Source organism: Talpa europaea (assembly GCF_964194135.1).
Source record: "Talpa europaea genome assembly, chromosome: 7".
NCBI classification, from domain to species: domain Eukaryota; kingdom Metazoa; phylum Chordata; class Mammalia; order Eulipotyphla; family Talpidae; genus Talpa; species Talpa europaea.
The window spans coordinates 117,922,053-117,940,066 of record NC_140074.1 but is presented as its reverse complement, the minus strand read 5'-3'; the positions used below and the strand labels follow the sequence as shown (position 1 = coordinate 117,940,066).

General features: G+C 58.5%; 1 protein-coding gene across 2 annotated transcripts in view; it reads left to right on the top strand.

Annotated features, from left to right (window-relative positions):
- Positions 1-18,014, top strand: part of SRCIN1 (SRC kinase signaling inhibitor 1) — a gene marked incomplete at both ends in the record, with an annotated part of 61,082 nt that overhangs the window by 28,331 nt on the left and 14,737 nt on the right. For both annotated transcript variants that reach the window (XM_084238402.1, XM_084238401.1), the window contains 9 exons: positions 4,078-4,101; positions 7,640-7,835; positions 8,432-8,630; positions 9,090-9,183; positions 9,684-10,594; positions 11,751-11,843; positions 12,084-12,127; positions 12,441-12,628; positions 13,730-13,905. In XM_084238402.1, the coding sequence (XP_084094528.1) occupies positions 4,078-4,101; positions 7,640-7,835; positions 8,432-8,630; positions 9,090-9,183; positions 9,684-10,594; positions 11,751-11,843; positions 12,084-12,127; positions 12,441-12,628; positions 13,730-13,905 (1,925 nt within the window). The remainder of the gene's footprint in view (positions 1-4,077; positions 4,102-7,639; positions 7,836-8,431; positions 8,631-9,089; positions 9,184-9,683; positions 10,595-11,750; positions 11,844-12,083; positions 12,128-12,440; positions 12,629-13,729; positions 13,906-18,014) is intronic.

The window sequence follows — 18,014 nt, the reverse complement described above, 5'->3', positions numbered from 1 at the left end:
CCTCCCCTCCCCCACCGCGTTCGCCGCCTCCCGCGAGCGCCGCGCGCCCACCCCCGAAATGCGGCTGCCGTACCCTCGCCCAGCCTCGTAAAGTCACGACCTTCCCGGGGTGCGCCCTCCGCGCGGCGCAGCGCCGGCCGCACCCCGCCCCCCACTCGCGCTGCCTCGGGAGGGGCGGGAGGTGAGGTGCCCCAGGGCACTCCTGGGGAGGGTCGTGCCTGGGAGGTGAGGTGCCCCAGGGCACTCCTGGGGAGGGTCGTGCCTGCGCGCCGCAGTGGAGGCGGGCGCTCGGGGGTGCGTGAGGTACCCCGCCTGGGGCGCGGGTGTTTACGTGGACGCGTGTTCCCAGGAGTTGAGAGGTGGGTGTTTGCTCCGGTGCGCGCAGGGGAATTGAGGGGCAGGGTGGGACCGATTGGCTGTCCCACCTCCCTGAAGGTAGAGTCTTCTGGGCTCGGGGTCAAAGAGGGGTCACGCACCCACTTAGTGTGCTGGGGACGCCTGCCCTGGGGGGGCTAGAGACCTCAGCCGGCTGGGCTCAGGCCCCCAGGGGCACTCCTGGCCCCCCCAGGACACTGCCGGGGGCGGGGGTGGGGAGGCCCAGCTTCAGGGGGAGGGAAGAACCCCACTAAGGGGGCCTAGGTTGGGGGAGGGAGGGCCTTCTCCCCTCCGCCCCAGAGGGGAGAAGCTGTTTCCTCTTCTCACCTGGGAGTTCCCGGACTCCCAGGCCTGGCCTCCCGGGCCCCTCCACCATCGCTGAGCGCTGGTCTCCTCCTTGGAGGGTTGTTTCCTGTCATCCCTGATTTCAGAGCATCTCCCTCTGCTCCCTTGGGTCACACTCTTCCCTGCAAGTGATCACCCCTGGCAGAGTCTCCCCCACGCCATCCTTTATTTTGCTCTTTCTCTGTGCTCTGGGAAGGGGAGCACCTCCCTCGGGTGGCCTGGGGGGAGACAGAGACTTTTTCTTCGGGTGGGGAGCCCCCCCGCTCCAGCCCCTCCCTGCCTCTGCCCTCCTTCCAGGGGGTTTCTGATACTGGGAAATTCCAAGAGAAAAGGCTGGGGAGGCTGAGCAGCGCTGGGTCCAGGGTCCAGCAAGCAGTGCCAGGCGAGTCCTCCCCTCCTCCAAGGGCTGGTCCTCTAGCATTTATTCACCGTCAAAGAGTTATTGAGGGCTTACGTATACCAGGCGCTGTGTTGGGCACTGCATAGGAACAGACCACCTCAAAAATGGTGAGGCAGTAAGGGGTGCAGGGTTGGAGGGGAGAATCATACTACAGTCAGTGCTCTCAGTCCCCCAGGACCGTCCCTGGAAAGAGACAGAGACAGGGCATGGACTCTCTCCCCAAGGATCTCTCCCTAGTATGGCTCCCCTGCCAAGGACACTAAGAGTCTCATTCCTGGTGGGGCCAACATGGAAGAGGCTGGTTCTTTGCAGAGTGAAGCTGGAGGGGCTGGGCTCTGTGTGCCCTACCCAAGTTCCCAGAGCCCAAGTTCCCAGCGCTCTGATCTCAGCCCCAGCTCACCAAGCACAAGAGATGCAGCAGCTCCTTCACCTTCACTTTCTAGAAGCGCATGGTTGGCATTTCCTGTGGCACTGATGCCTCTCCTCTGACCCCAGCTAGTGACCCCTCCCTTCCAGGTCTGGCTGCCCCATGCATGTGCCCCGGCCTGGAACCCATGTCAAGACCATGGCCACTGCCACTGCGCTGTGGCCAGTCCTGTCCCTGTTGCCCTCCCGGAGGCCTGAGGTGGGCCCCAGCCGCCTGCACATGCCGACCCCGATGTGTTGACTGGGTTGGGGGCATCTTCTGCCTCTTTAGATCAGGAGCGCAGCTGCCTTACACGTGGTGTCCGGGACATCGCAGCCCGGGTGGCGCAGGTGGCCAGAGGCACCGTAACCTGACTGGTGGGCAGGCAGGATGTGTTTGTGTGCGTACTGTGTGTGTTTCTGCAGCTGAAGGGTGTGCGCTGTGTGTGCGCGTGCGTGTACACACGTGTGATTGGGTATCTGCGTCTCTGTTCTGTGACTCCGGCGGGATGCTGAGCGGGGTGTGACTGCCGCCAGTGCCTCTGTGTTCTGTGATGCTGTGGGAGTGTGAGCAAGGCGGGTACCCTGGCGGGGCATGTTTGTGGACACATGGGGTGATCTGTCTCTGAGTTTCTGTTTGTTTCTGGGGGTTGCTGCTGAAGGTTGGTGGAAGGCTCCTCTCCAAGTGCTTGTGCCCTTTTGTGGGCATGTTTTTGTTGCTCAGGGTGTGTTTGTGGTGGTGTCCTTATCGGAGGATGTCTGAGAGTCTGCACGTGGCTCAGTGCGGCGTGGGGCCTGCGTGTTGCAGGCACTGTGGGCGGCTCCCGGGCTCGGGCAGTGGTGCTGGATGAGGGATGGCAGCCTTCTCTGCAGAGCCGTCCATCACCGCCAGGGCTGCAGACACGCTCATCATAAACCTTTCTGTGCCCTCTGCCTGCCCCCATGTGTCCACTCCCTCTGCTGCCCCTCCCCTTCCCAAGGCCACAGGCAGCTGTGGCTGGAGGCCGTTCCTTCTCATCTGTCCCCTGGTACCCGTGGGGGTGGCATGCGTCCATAGATTGTTCCAGGCATTGGCTAGGGAATAGAGTTTGCTGTCCACTTCCCCCACGTGACATGTGATTATTTTTGTGTTTCTTGGAGTCAATATGGGGGGGGGGGTAGGGAGAGGTGGGGATGGGGGCCCAGGTGGGTGGTCCTGGTGAGTGGACCTCCTCATCCCAGCCCTCTCCGGGTATCACCCGCACCCTAAGGGTCTAACTTGGGGAAAGCCTCCCTCCCAGCAGTGCCCTTGCAGTCAGCTCCTGTCTGATTCCTCGCTGTCATTAAGGCATTCAGGTGGCACAGGACAACCTTACGTGATGTCCTTCCCCCACCAGGGAACACCAACGTCTCTTTCCTCTACCAGTGACTCTGAGGCCTGGAGAATCTTGTTTGCTGGTGCCAGGCACCCCAGGGCCAGGCCATCTGCAGCCTCCATCTTCCTGCTGAGGCTCGCACCGGTCGGCAGGGTGCCCTCAGCTTTGCCAAAAACCAATCTAGCTTCCGGGCCACTCCTATCTTGTCCTTAGCCATCTGGAAGGGCCTTCTGGTCTCCAGGGAAGGCAGGGTGACCCCAGGTTATTGAGAATGAGGAGAAATCTGAGGCCCCCTCGTTCTAGGGATGCAGAGAGGCCTCCACTCTCATCTCTCCAGCCAAGCGGCAATGCCCATTCTCCCAAACTCCACTTCCCTTTGGTGCCCCAGCTCCTGATTCGTGGCCCAGTGCTGTGGGGCCACTGGCATCTCTCCACTTTTCTCTGTTATCTAGGTCCTCCGTGATACACAGGCCTCCCTGGCCTCACCTGCGCCCCCAGCTTTCCTCTTCCATTCCTGCTTCATCAAACTCCTGAGCCCTAGTTCCGATTCTGTTCTGCTCCACTCAGACGCTTTCTGCTCGTCCACCCGGTGGAGTCTAAATACTTCCGCTAGTATTGCAGGGCATTGCTCTGGCCCCAGCCCTCTCTTCGCAGCCCAGTCTGTTCCATTCCCCGGCTCCGCGCCCGAGCACACTGGACTATCCACTGTGCTCTCAACACTGGCCTGCTTGCCCCGGGCACTTGCCACGCCGTCCCCTCTGCTCCGTGTGCCCTTCCTTCTATCTCAGCTGCTCATTTTTCATGACCCAGCTCAAAGGCCACCCCTGCAGGAAGTTTGCCCTGGCCCACCACAACCAGATGCCATTTCTCGGACCCATCAGTGCTGACTGAACTCCGATGTGTCTCATGGCTCCCTGCACCACGGCCATCTGCCCCTTTCCTACCTTTATCTCTCTGAGGGCAGTCACTGGGACTAGAATGTGGCTTGTAAGCATCTGGAATAACCCCCTCAGGCACCTCCTGGGACTCAGTAGGGAATGGGAAATACCAGGCTCCTTCTTCCTCCTGCTCCTGGGAGGGTGGAGGGCCCACATCCCTGGACTGAGCGCTGAGTTCCAAGGGTCTGGAACCTGCCCCTACCTCTGCTCTCCCCTTGCAGCCCTGGCGTAACCATCTCTCTTCTCTTATTTCCATCAGCAGCCAAACTACTGGAGTTTCAAGGTCAGTGAGTGGTGCTTCTGCTTCCGTGGCGACTGCATGTGCTCCCCCCGCCCTGCCCTCCCTGCACATGCTTGGCACAGGGGTGTGCGTCTGGTGCGGGCGGGGGCCTCGGGCTGCGGCTGCTGCTTTGACAGTGTCTGGGTTCATCTGCCAGGGGCTTGTGGATCCGGTGTGTGTGTTTGGGCCACCCCCGCTGGGGCTCCGGGCTGGGGATTCTCAGTCCCCAGGTTTTCCCAGGCTGCAAGGGGCATTTGGAGATGAGAGGAATGACTGATACTTCCCCCAGCCCGGAGAGGCTGCTGGCTCTGAGTGCGGACTTGAACCCCATGATCTTATTGGGGGCCCTGTTCTCTGAACTCAGAGTTCACCATCCAGGGAGGCCCTGTGGTTATGAGTGTTCCTCATCCCTTTCTCATTCTCCACTCTGGTCAGCGCCAGGCCGAAGACTCACAGCCCTGCACTCCCAAACCTGTTGCCCAAGTAAAAGGGCTCGGCTCAGAATCCTCCAGCCCTTTGGAGGGTTGTCCTCCACCAGGACATCCTGCTGACCCCAGGAGGCAACCTCAGGCACCTCTCCCGTCTTCCCTTGGCACCTAGGCCCAAGATAGAACAAGTGAGCCTGCTGCCAGCATCCTGAGTCTCGGCCCCTCCAGTCCTAGACATCATGACGGGGTGGGGGAACAACCCCCGGACTCTGTGCGTGTCCTTTTGCTCCAAGCGTCTGCCTGCTTTCTCTCAGAGAAAAATCCTTGAATCAGAGAGGCATGGTTCAGGGAATCATGGTGCCAGGCAGCGCAGCCTTTTTGGAGGTGTGGGGGTTCAGTAGTAGGCCCCAGAGCCTGGCTGCCTGGTGGGGAATTCCAGTCGGCTACTAAGTTGCTTGGTGCCCTGGGGGAAGATTCCTTAACTCTCCCTTGGGCCTCTTGTTTTTCGTCTGTAAAATGGAACAGCAATGTCTTCATCTGGAGTTATTGTAAAGATAGAAAAAATGAGATACTGAGTGTCTTAAACTCAGTGGCTCAGAGCAAGCCCCACACAGCAGCTCAGTAACTATTAGATGCTGACTGGATTCCCGAACCTGGAGGTCACAGTCACTTTGGGAATTTGTCAAAACTCTTGAACCCCAGGCCCCATCCTCCAGAGATGCTCGTTCAGTGAATATGGGGTCCTGGAAAGTGTTTTTAAAGATCCCAAATGATTCTGTTGCAGTCTATAGACAGCCTTTGAGAAGCTCAGACCCTAGTCTGCCCCACCCCTCAAGGTTCCCCGCTGCCTGATCTTAGACGGGAGCCATCAGTGCCTCCCGGAACACCTGCAGCAACAGGTGCTCACTGCCCCCCATGCACGCAGCCCCTCTCCTATCTTTGGGAGCTCTGCTTGAGCTACTGTTTTTGTTCTCTTGTCATCTCCCTTGTTAGTCTGAAAGTCCTTCCGAATGTCTCACTTTCCTCTGTCTCGTTGTCTCCGTCCAGGGAGAGAAATGCCAGCAAGGCTTCTCTCTTCCAAGAGGGTTTTCTCCAAAGGTTGTGACATGGGAAGGTGCCCTGAGCAAGGGGCAGGACGGAGGCAGGAACTGCAGGGCAGGGAATGTGGGCATCTCTTCTCCCAGGGTTCCCTGGGCAGGGTCCTGTCTTCTCTTCTTAGGGGTCCTGAGGATCCTTGCCCCCACCCCATCTTTTTACTGGTACCTCACTTGTGCCCCCCAGACCCTGCGGCGGTCCCCTGCTCTTCATCCCAGCCAACTGCCTCATTCTGCCTCATTCTGTAGTCCCTCGTCCATACCAGCCTGACAACCACCGACTTCCAGTTGCTTGGCAACCCCTGACCAACAGGGTCAGACCTGGTACCCCACACAGCCTTGAGGCTGGGGTGACAGAGAGGGGCACAAGCTGGCACCTTACAGCTGAGTCACAGGGTCCAAAATCTGGCCACGAGCATCCCCCAAGTGGGCTCACTCCGATGCTGCCTCCCTCCTCCCCATATGCACGCCCACCCCCTGCTTGAGACTGGATGTCCCCTGAAGGCCCCACATCTGACCTTCCGTGTCCTCAAACCCCCAAGCCACCTTGGAGACAGCTGGGCACGCTGTGCGCCGGAGGAAGACGCTTTCTCTCTCTGAGAGTGCTAATCCAGTTGGAAGATTCAATTGAGTTAATACGAAGATAGAGATTAATTAGGGGCTAATCAGGAATTGAGGAAGGAGGGAGCTGAGGGGGGAGAATAAGTGATTCCTTTTTAGAGATACTTACACAGTTTTTTTATTACTATAAAAATAATATATTTTGGTTGTGCAAAAGTGACCCAGCAGAGAAATGCATAACGTAGAGAGCTGTCTCCTCCATGAGCTAACCAACGTTCATGGTTTGAGTAATTTGTTAAAATAGGCCATTTTTAAAAGAAAAATACAGTTAAGCAACATGATTTCTTGATAATATGTCTGTACATAGGAATCATATATGTCTGTAATGTATGTGACATGGAATTCTATAGATCTGATTTATTAGCTTTTCCCCTTAAGTAAATGAGTGTCTGTACTCATTTGTTTGAGGGGAGGGCCTGGGGCAGGAGGGCAGGAGCTGTGGCCCTGAGCGACAGCCCCTGCCTGCAGCCAAAAGAGGCTCTTAAAGTGCAATTGAAAAATGGCGGCCCCTCCCCCTGCCCTACAAGAAGCAGCAGGCCAGCTGTCCCTGGGGCAGGGAAAGGTCACTCTGCGTCCCCCTTCCCCACCCCCACCTCAGCTCCCCAGCTAGACAGACCCTCGGCTGTGGCTTCAGAGCAGGGGGCTGCCTTGGGTACCGGTGGGGGCCTTTCAGGGGGCTGCCCAGGCAGGTCAGCCGGGAGGCGACATGCCCTGCAGGAAGGCTGAACCTGGCACGTGTGCCGTGTGCTCATGTGGCTCACGGGGGGGCCTAGCATGTGCATTGCATGTGCTAAGCAGGTAGTCAGAAATGGGGTCCGGCTGACTTTGGAGGGGTTTGGGATGGTGCTCCCACTCACCCCAAGTCAAGGACGCCGAGCCCAGCCCTGTGAGGGCCCATTCCTCCAGAGCCGGATCCTGGGCGCCCCAGCTCTGTTTCTTTCTCCCGTGGACCCTGCTTCCCTGCCTGCTCCTCCGTCCTCCCCCAACTCCAGGAAGAATCAACTCGCGCTCACAAACCCGCCGCTTAATTAATGTCTGGAACTAATGCCCCAATTTGCTCAATGATTCTGCTGCTCACCTCGGTGACAAATTTGTGTTGTTGTTCTGTGGGAACTTAAAATAGCAGGCGTGCCCGTGGCTTCTGCTCAGATGGCTTCTCGTCTGGCTTCCCAGGATGCCTGAGTCCTTTGCCCGTTCCTTGCCCGCTGGGTGTCCCAGGGAGGCCAAGGCCCCAAGAGGTTGGGGGACTCTCCTGAAGCCACACAGCGAGTCTGGAATCCAGGGGCCCATCCTGTCTGGGTGTGCCGCTGGCTCAGGGGGCTCCCCGACCTGGATGGGGGCAGCGGGCAGAGCCAAGGGGCTCACGCTTGGTTCCTCCGGCCCCACCCTGCCCTGCAGACCCGCAGCTCACGCCACACTCAGGGAGCCCAGCCGGGGCTGGCAGACCAGGCAGCCAAGCTGTCCTACGCTTCGGCTGAGTCGCTGGAGACCATGTCTGAGGCTGAGCTGCCCCTGGGCTTCAGTAGGATGAACCGCTTCCGGCAGAGCCTGCCCCTCTCCCGGTCAGCAAGCCAGACCAAGCTGCGCTCGCCAGGTACTGCCCGCCCATCTGCCCTCCCCCCTGGGCGCTGGCTCCTCCCTCTGCTCTTGGGTCGTGGAACCCTTTTCATTGCCTTCACTGCCTCTCGGCCAGTCCTCTGGCTCCTTCCCCACCTACCCCCTCCACCCTGCCAGCTCCTCCGCTCCTCAGCTTCTCTGCCCAGCTCCCCTCCACCTCTCTCTCCTCACCGCTTCCTCAGCTTCCGCTGCTCTATCCCTCTCCCTGCAAACGTCCTCTCCTCCTCAGCCCTCTCACCCCCTTCAGCGGCACCCCCCCCCCCTTTTCCTTCAGCCCTTCTCGCCTTTCTTCCACCCCCACCCGCAGCAACTCTCCTTCTGGGCTCCCTCAGTTTCTGCCTCACCTGGTCCTGCCCCCCATTCCATTTCCTCCTCCAGCCGCGCCCCTGCCCGGGCTGGCTAGCGCGGGGAGGGGCGGCATGAGCGCCTGGGTGCACCTGCACTCGGGGGCGGCGTCCAGCCTCCGACCCTGCCTCTGCGGGACCAGCGCGGCTCCCGCGGGCCGGGCTCGCTCCCCGGGCCGGCGGCGCGGCGGGGGTGCCACTGACGGCGAGGGTGGCGTGTCCTTTGCAGGGGTGCTGTTCCTGCAGTTCGGGGAGGAGACGCGGCGCGTGCACATCACGCACGAGGTCAGCAGCCTCGACACGCTGCACGCACTCATCGCGCACATGTTCCCGCAGAAGCTCACCATGGGCATGCTTAAGTCGCCCAACACCGCCATCCTCATCAAAGACGAGGCTCGCAACGTCTTCTACGAGCTGGAGGACGTCCGGTGGGCGTGGCCCCGGGGGGGATCGGGTGGGCTCCCCCAGACTCCTTCCCAGAGGGGACTCGACTCCACCCACAATTTCCCACCTGCTCCAGACCCAACCCAGCCCTCCCCCTGGCCGCCTGAGCCGTAGCGCCCCCTCGCTCCACCACCCCACCCTCCCCTGGAGATTGTCCACCCTGGCTGCTTCGCTTTGGCTTGAGCTTACCTGAAAGCTACAGTGAGACCGAGAAGTGGGCCGGGTGACGGCTGCTGGGTGTGTGTGTTGTTAGCCTGAGTGTGGCTGTGGCAGTAGCCTGAGGGTCCCAGATGAGATCCACTGAGGTGGAGTTAAGAAGGGGTTGGGTCACCAGCAGCCTCTTTTCACCCCCTTCCCTCTGCCTGGAGTAGCTGCTACCTCTCCTCCTGGCTGAGTTGCGGGGAGGGGGGATAGTGACCCTCTCCCATCCCCCTCCCTCCCAGGGACATCCAGGACCGCAGTATTATCAAGATCTATAGGAAGGAACCACTCTACGCTGCTTTCCCTGGCTCACACCTCACCAACGGGGACCTCCGGGTATGGCTGGGGATGCCCATGACTTTGTGGAGGGGGGTGGGAAGATGGGGTCCAAGAGCTGCCTGGTCACTTGTCATCAGGAGCCAGAGCCAGCTTTGGACAAGGAAGGTAGGGGCTGAAGCAGAGGGTGTCCTTCATTAGTTGTGGGGTCCTGTCTTCTCTCCTCTCGTCTGCCCCTGTCCGCTCCTGTCAGCTAAGGATCTCTCTAACGGGACTCTAGATATTCTAGGAGGCCTCTCCCAGGAAATACCCTTTTGCATCCCCACCCCTCACCATAAGGTGATCTGTGGGTTGCCCTTCTGGTACTTTCCATCTGCCATGTTTTCATCTATGTTGGGAGCCCAGATGGGAACGGGGTCCAAGATGCAGCAGGAGGGAAAGAGGCAGACCACAGAAGGAACTTCCCAAGAGTCGAGGGGGAGATGCTAGCTCCTCAGGCAAGGGCAAGGCGTCCCCTTGGTGACCAGCCCTGTGGGGTTCGGGAACTGTCTTTTACACAGAGAGAGATGGTATATGCATCACGGGAGTCGTCGCCCACACGGCGCCTCAACAACCTGTCGCCAGCGCCTCACCTGGCATCCAGCTCGCCGCCGCCAGGGCTGCCGTCGGGGCTGCCGTCGGGGCTGCCGTCGGGGCTGCCATCGGGACTCCCGTCAGGACTCCCGTCAGGACTCCCGTCGGGCTCGCCGTCGCGCTCGCGCCTTTCCTATGCTGGAGGGCGCCCTCCTTCCTATGCCGGCAGCCCTGTGCACCACGCGGCAGAGCGGCTGGGAGGCGCCCCCGCCTCCCAGGGCGTCAGCCCCAGCCCCAGCGCCATCCTGGAGCGGCGCGACGTGAAGCCAGACGAGGACCTGGCGGGCAAGGCGGGGGGCATGGTGCTGGTGAAGGGCGAGGGCCTCTATGCCGACCCCTATGGACTGCTCCACGAGGGCCGCCTGAGCCTGGCCGCGGCCGCCGGCGACCCGTTCGCCTACCCGGGCGCCGGGGGCCTGTACAAGCGCGGCTCGGTGCGCTCGCTCAGCACGTACTCGGCCGCCGCGCTGCAGTCCGACCTGGAGGACTCCCTGTACAAGGCGGCGGGCGGCGGCCCGCTCTACGGCGACGGCTACGGCTTCCGCCTGCCGCCCTCCTCGCCGCAGAAGTTGGCTGACGTGGCGGCGCCCCCCGGAGGACCCCCGCCGCCGCACAGCCCCTACTCGGGGCCGCCCAGCCGCGGCTCGCCCGTGCGCCAGTCCTTCCGCAAAGACTCGGGCTCCTCCTCAGTCTTTGCCGAGAGTCCCGGAGGCAAGACCCGCAGCACCGGGGGCTCCTCGACCGCAGGAGCCCCGCCTCCCGAGCTCTTCCCTGGGCCTGGGGAGCGCCCTCTGGTTGGGTTCGGGCCACCTGTGCCGGCCAAGGACACGGAGACCAGGTAAGCAAAGCTTGCCAGGCCTCAGGCTGTGGGGTAGGGTGAGGAAACGTGGCACAGGGAAGACCATGGTAGAATTTTGTCCTGGGCTCAGACCCCAGAGTCCTTTGTAGAGACCCTGAGTCGTCTTGAGGGGAAGCCAGAGAGTATCTTGGATGTGGAAGGAAGACATTGGAGAGAGGCCATTTTGCTTCGCTCTGCAAGATCTCAGGGGTGGACCAGAGGGTCTCAGGCAAGGATTCTGGAGATCTGGGTTTGCAACGGTTCCCTGAGCCTCAGTTTCCCCAACTAAAATTGAGGCTGTACCCACTCTGTTTAGTGCCTTTCCTACCCAGGGAATTTGCATCCACGAGAGCTGTCCAGCACAGGGTCAGCTGAAGTCCACTAGCAGGGGTGCTGGTGAGAAATAGGGATGGGGAGAGAGGTACACACTCTGTTAGGTAGTCTCCAAGCCAAGAACAGAGGGCGAGACAGGAGAGGTCTGATCAAACTCAGTCAGGCCTTTGCATTCTCTCGGTGATAGTGCTGAGAATTAACCCCTACACCACCAGGGAGCCCTTCCCCACCCCCAGCTAGGAGCTCTTGCCCATCATGCAGCTCCCTCCTAAGGGTTCAGGGCCAGAGGAGGCATAGACTTGTCCTCCTGTGCCCTCAGGCAGTTCTGCTGAGCAATAAGAAGCAATTCTGTTTCTCTTGTGCCTGTACAGTCAGGCACTGTACTGGGCACTATTGATGCCAAACTGGGCAAACCAAGTTACTCCCCTGTCTAGTGGGGGAAACACATTAAAAACTACTCACCCTTTCTTTGGGGGGGGGGTGCAGGTGGTGTGGGAGGAGGGACTCAGGCTGCTGGGGGCTCTGGGATGGGTTCAGAGAGGAAGTGGAGAGGAAGGCATGGCAGGCAGGGGAAACCTGCAGATGCACAGAGAGGCCGAGGCAGGGCCTATTAGGGAGCCAGTGGTGAGAAATGGCTAGTGTGACTGCCAGATGGAGAAGAGCTTTATTCTGATATTAGGGGGTTGGGCATTGGACCCTTGGAATAGTCTGTGCTAGAGACAGGGGAGGGAATGGTATTTCCTCTATTAATTTTAGGAATGGGGTGGGCAGGGGAAAGCCCATGTCCAGTGAAGGGGCTGTTCAGTGCCACTATCCTCCCTAGGGAGCGCATGGAGGCCATGGAGAAGCAAATCGCCAGCCTCACAGGCCTGGTGCAGAGTGCCCTACTTCGAGGCTCGGAGCCGGAGACCCCCAGGTGAGGCTCTTCTCCCAACACCATTGCTAGGGTCTGTGGTTGGAGCAAAAGGAAGGGGAAGTGGACAGTCAGTAAGCGTCCTGGGCTCCGCTCTGCCAGAGTTTTGTGGCGTGACTGTGGGTGAGTTCCTTCTCTCTGGCGCCATCCTGTGATCAGAACACAGGTCTGGTGCTAGGGGGGATTAGGGTATGGTCTTGCCCAGCTTTGACTGTCTGGGGCCATCTTTTCCCTGTGCCACAGTGAGAAGATTGAAGGCTCCAATGGAGCAGCCACCCCCTCAGCACGTGAGTGACCCTTCACCCCTCCTCCACAAGTCCTTGCTCTCTCTGAGCCTCAGATTCCCAATCCCTAAGAGAGGATGAAGCAATAGCTACCACCACAGGGCTTCGATGGATAAATGAAGAGTCATCTTAGCCCAAGATGTCTTTGCCCTGGGACTTTGCTCCCTACAGAAAGGCTGACCACCAGTTGGGGCAGGGAGTCAGCCTCGTGCCTTTCTGGCTATGATGGGGTCGGGAGTGGGGAGAATCTTGCCAAGGCTCCTCCCAAACTCACGATTTGTTCCCTTTCCCCCATCTTCGTGGTTCCTCTCTGCAGCCTGCGGGTCAGGCGGCCGGAGCAGTGGGGCCACCCCAGTGTCCGGCCCTCCCCCTCCCTCTGCCGGTAGCACCCCTGCGGGGCAGCCCACTGCCATCAGCCGTTTGCAGATGCAGCTGTACCTGCGTGGCTTACAGAACAGCACCAGTGACCTGCGCAACCAGCTTCAGCAATTGCGAAAGCTCCAGGTACCGCCCCTCCGGGGCTCAGCCCCGCCCTTCAGGCATTGCCCCAACCCTCCCCTGCTAAACCTAGCCAGAAGTCAGACCCAACCCCAGTCCCCCTTCAGAGTCCAGCGCTGCTCACTGGGTTACACCCCACCCCCAACTCTTCCTGGAGTTCCCGCCCCATCGCTCAATTTCTGCTCTCACCGAGTCCCTACCTCTTGCCACTGTCCCTTTTCCTGAGACATGCTTCCCTTGTCCTGAATCTTCACTGCTCTCCTGTAGCCCCTGCACACCCCACTGAATCCTGCCCCAGTGAGTATTTCTCAGGGCGGCCCCAGTCCCTCACGGGCCCACATTCCTTTCCCCTTCCACTTCCTTGGGCCGAAGCCCTTCCCCCAGATTCCCTCTGCTCCCCCTTCCTGAGCGCGCCGGGTCTTCTATACCCCGTCCCACCTGGCAGATGGTCCCACCAGTCAGGAGCCTGGCATCGCTGTGCCCGCTCCTCGAGAGGGCCCAGGCCCGTCAGGTGAGAATAATGAGCAAAGACAGGCTGGAGAGGGGGCAGAGCGCCATCTGGGCAACGAGTAAGATCTCGCCCACCCTCACCATTGCGCCAGCTCGACCTTAGAACGGGGCTCAAGCGTTAAGTCTTCCAGCCCAAGCCACGGAAACTCTATCCAACTCAGTCTTTCTTCAGAGCCACAGCCAAGCAACCGCACAGGGACGCCGCACAGGGCCCTGCACAGGCCACCCTTGCCGCCCCCCCTCCCCACCCCATAGTCCTATTCCGTTTGCCCAGAACACAACCTTGTCCTTCGGCCCCCACCATCCCATCCCTTTGCTGTGCCCGCCACTTCCTCAGGATCCAACTTCGCCCCCCTCCCTCCACTCTCCCCCTGTCCCTGCTCTTCACCGGGATTTAGCCGTCGGTTTCTCCCCCTCCACCCCACCCCTTCGCGGCTGCTCGCGGCCACAGCCGGGCAGTCTGCTCTTCCGTGGGGCCCGCCCGGCGTCGGGCCGTCCTCTGCCTGCCGCCTCCCGAGCCTCGCCCTGCTGCGTGTCTCCCTTCCCTCCCACCCTGTCCGTCCGTCCATCCATCCCTCCTCCCTCTGCGTCCCGCAGCTCCAGAACCAGGAGGCGCTGCGCGCGCTGCTGAAGGGCACGGAGGCGGAGCTGAGCATGCGCGTGTCCGAGGCTGCGCGGCGCCAGGAGGACCCGCTGCAGCGGCAGCGCACCCTGGTGGAGGAGGAGCGGCTGCGCTACCTCAACGACGAGGAGCTCATCACCCAGCAGCTCAAGTGAGGCTGGGCCTGGTGCTGGAGGGGGGCTGGGGGTGTGCCCGGGGCCCGCCAGCTGGTTGCACTGGGAGGCGCCGCTCCCTGTCTTCTGAATCGCGGGGGACGTGGGTCTGTTCCGAAGCCTTCTCCTCTGCAGCCTGGGTTCTCTGTGACTCACAGACCTTTGACCACCTGGCACAATTCCGATGTTTCTTTTTCTTTTTGATGCCTACTTTTGCTATGGTCTTGCTACCTGATGGTCCACAGCCTGACCTCCTGGTGGCCTTAGTGGCTCCTAGAAAGGCTGTAGCCTTGCTCTTCTGGGGCCAGCCATCTGGTTTTGCCCTGCCCTCTGCCCACTTTCATTCTGGCCTGTGGCCTGTGCCAGTCAGCCCCGGGGTGGAACGTTTAGGTGGAGCTTCAAGTGTTACCAGCTTGGTCAGTGCCATGCTGACCAGCCACAGTGGCCGCCACTGCAATTCCCTGACCTCTGAGGCCAGGCATAGTCAAGGAAAATGCTCCTCCCGGCCAGTGCAGCTTAAATGGGCCTTCAGCTTCTTCAGAAAGAGTGAGGAATAGGGAACACCTGGCCCTCAAGTGCTCAGACATGGAAGGGTTAACAGGAGACAGTCTTCTGATCCAAATTTAGCAAACGGCTGTCTGGCCAAGATTCGATTGTCTGGCACCACTGAAGGGAGACGCTGCCTTTCACTGTCCATCCACTGAGTGAGCAGCCCCACCCCGCCGTCCCTTGTTAGCACTGGCATGCGAGACAGAGGCCCCCCCTCCTTCCTCAGGCCTTCCTCTTGGTGGCACAGGGCACAAGGACACCTGAGGTCTAGCTCCAGCACCGAGGAGCCAGTTTTGCCCTTCCCTGCATTTCACCTTCCTCGTCTGTGACCAGCATTAAGGTGTTTGCAGGTCTTTCCAGAGAGGGACCCAGGAAGGCCGGAGTGAGTGCTTCAGCAGGTGCACAACATACAGACAAGTCATGTTTGGCTATACCTCTTGCAAAGGGCCTCTTGGGAAGGAACCTTGCTCCTCAGCTGTGGGCCTAGGCAGCCTGGCACTACGTGTGCATTTCACACGGCTCACGGCGAAAGTTCCCATGATGCCATGGCTGAGATGAAACCAGGCCACCCCCTCTCTCCAGGTTGGAAAGTTTAGTGACGACACCTGTCAGATGTACAAGTAGACTGGCAGCTGCCATCCCCCTTCACCCAGGAAATTCCATTTCCCTAACTTTCTTGTCCTCTCCTTGCCCCTTTTCACTCAGCACAGAGGAGCCAGGTTGGAGCTTTCAAAAGGAACTTTACTGAGACATTAAAGGAAATGAAAGGAAATATAAAATCACAGAGGCAGGAGAGATGAAAGGATGGATTTATGCTCCTCTCATCTGAGTGTCTGGTCCTCAGCTTCCTGGGGGCCTCAGTTCTCCGGGAACGCAGAGACTCCCCACACCCACACTCTACCCTCTTGTAAAACCCATTACTCAGCCTGCTACTTGAGAGAACTTGGGGGCTGAAATGTTGCTTCTGGCAGGATTCTCCATCCTCTTGGAAGGGTGCTTATGCCTTTTTTAAGTGGGGCCTGAGCTGAGGTGCATACAGCCCTGTGGTGGCTCTGATGTGGCCGCCACAAGGTCCTCCCTGCCCGGTTCTCATAGCGCCCCCAGGCACTGGGTGGAAAAGCAGGCCCATCCCTACCCCTGCTCTGCCTGCAGACTGTACTATTGCTCATGCTGTGTTTTGCTCTGCCCTGGCATCTTGCTGAAAGTTAAGGCCCATTCTGTGCCTATTCAGCTTGGCTCCGTCTATTGAGCTCTGCCTAAACAGTGCCCATTCAGGCAGCCTCTCCTGATTGGGACCTTTTGGCCTCTGGAGCCTTCCTCTCCTAGCCCAGGTCCAGTTTTGTAGGTATTGACCTGCAGTCACACAGGGTCTCCTGCTCAGAAGGGCCCCTTGCTCTGTTTAATGCTCTGCTATCCCTGTCTTGAAATCCTTAACAATTTTTGAACTGGGGACAATAGTCATTTTACATTGGGCCCCACAAATTATATAACTAGTTCTGTCCTACCTTGTCCTTCTTGACCCCTCCAGGACTAGATCTGGGTCTGGCAAGCCCAACCACTTTCTGATCCTGGTGTTTAGACTTGAGCTGGAGTGGGACTCATGTACATAGCTGGTCCCCAAACTTTAGCAGATTGGATGACCAGAAAATTGAGGTGCTGATTGAGTCCAGGGGGAGCCTAGTTCCTTCCACCAGACAGTTGCCATACTGTCTCCTGATGGCTTACCCTTTAATTTAATTGAGGGTCTTCCCCCTTAGAGTCATGTTTGGAAATGAGCATTGCACAAACCAGGCCCACCCTGAGCCAGTCAGGTGTCACACACAGCAGAGAGTTGTTCTTTCCCATGTGGCAGAGTGAGGGCTGGGCAGGACAGAGGGTGAGTGTGGGATGATGTTAGTCCAGTGTGGGAGTGGAGTGCAATAGAATCCGGGGTTCTGTTCTATAGAAGTCAGACATGAATAGATCCTGCTTTGCCACGAAATAGTTGTGTGACCTTGGGCAAGTTACTTAATCTCCCTGAACCACTGTTTTGTTTTCTTTTTTAATGTTGAAGCTTGCTGTATTAGTTGGGGCAGCTTATTAGTTAGGATGGTTGCCATAAAACTTGTATAATGGTTCAAAAGTAACAGACATGTTTTTCTTGCTCATGGACATTGGGTAGCTGAGTGGCTCCCCTCCTTGCAGTCTTTCAGGGACCCAGGCTGATGAAGATTTGCCATCTGCAGTATGTGCCTCCTCGATTCACCCAGAGGGGCATTGCCTCTCAGCCAGCAGGAAGGGGGAAAGAGCATGGAGGAGCTTCCATGGGAGGGTTTTATGGGTCAGACCTAGAAGCAGCAGGTACCCCTTCCATTCATACACCATTGGTTCTACCTCAATGAAATGCCCACTTCCAACTGCAGAGAAAGCTTGGAAATGTAGGCTAGTGTCTGATCTGTTTGTCTGTATGTGAACTGGAGGTATAATGGTTCCCACTCACAGGATTTGTTATGAGGATTAAATAAGGTAAGGAAAGTGAAGGGTTGAACGTGGCACTGGCATACACTGAGTACTTAACACAAGGTAGCTCTTTAATGGGTAGGGCTGAGTCACAGGATTTTGTCCTCAGCTCCACTGTAGTCTGTCTGCTCACCAGCTAGATTTAGGCATGCTGCTAAGATTGGCTGATGACACAGAGCACTGAGGAGGAGTGAATCTCTTCTATGGTAGAATTGAGCTTTAAAAGTTGTTCCCACCTGGATTGTTGAACTGAAATCTAACAGATGGGATTTGACAGGAACGTGTGTAAAGCCCCACCCGCAGGTTAGCAATGTCAGCGACTCAAGTAAAGAATCGAGATGACCTACCTGGGCAGCAGTTCCTTCTTTCACTTACTCATTTATCCCACAATTATTTACCAGGTATCTCTGCTCCAGGCACTGTGCCAGGTGCTTGAAACAGACATGAATCCAGAAGATATGGTTCCTGCCTAGACCTGGTGGTCCAGGAGGCTGCACAGCCCAGCCAACAGCAACTCCAGGGCTCGGGAGGGCAGGAAGTTCACCCCAACACCACATGTAGGGAGAGTGGGAGGAGGGAAGTTCCCATTAAGACTGAGGACGAATGAAAATTACTCCTGCATGTGTGTATGTGCATGTGTGTAAGAGTATGGAGTGTTCCAGGCAGGAGAAACGATGTTATAAAGACTCAGAGAGGATTGTATGTTCACGGACCTCAGATCATCATTCTGGACAGTTCTCAACAGAAGCAACCATATGAGGAATAGGGATGCAGCTGGCGGAAAATAAGATTGACCCGAGGCTGCTGACCTCTGCCACCTGCTTTCCCAGCAGCATTAGCTCATTTCATGCTCATAGTGGCCTCTGGGGGAGGAGCTCTTACCACCCCTGTTTTATAGCTGAGGAAGTGACAGCCGGGAAAGTAGGTGATCTTACCCAAGCTCTTGCCACCCGGATGGGTAGAACTGGGATTGGGACATGGATCTGACTGATGCTAGAGCCAAGTTTTCAGATGCTGCCCTCATGTCCCTGCTGATTGAAGAGTTTGCGTGTTAGTGTCA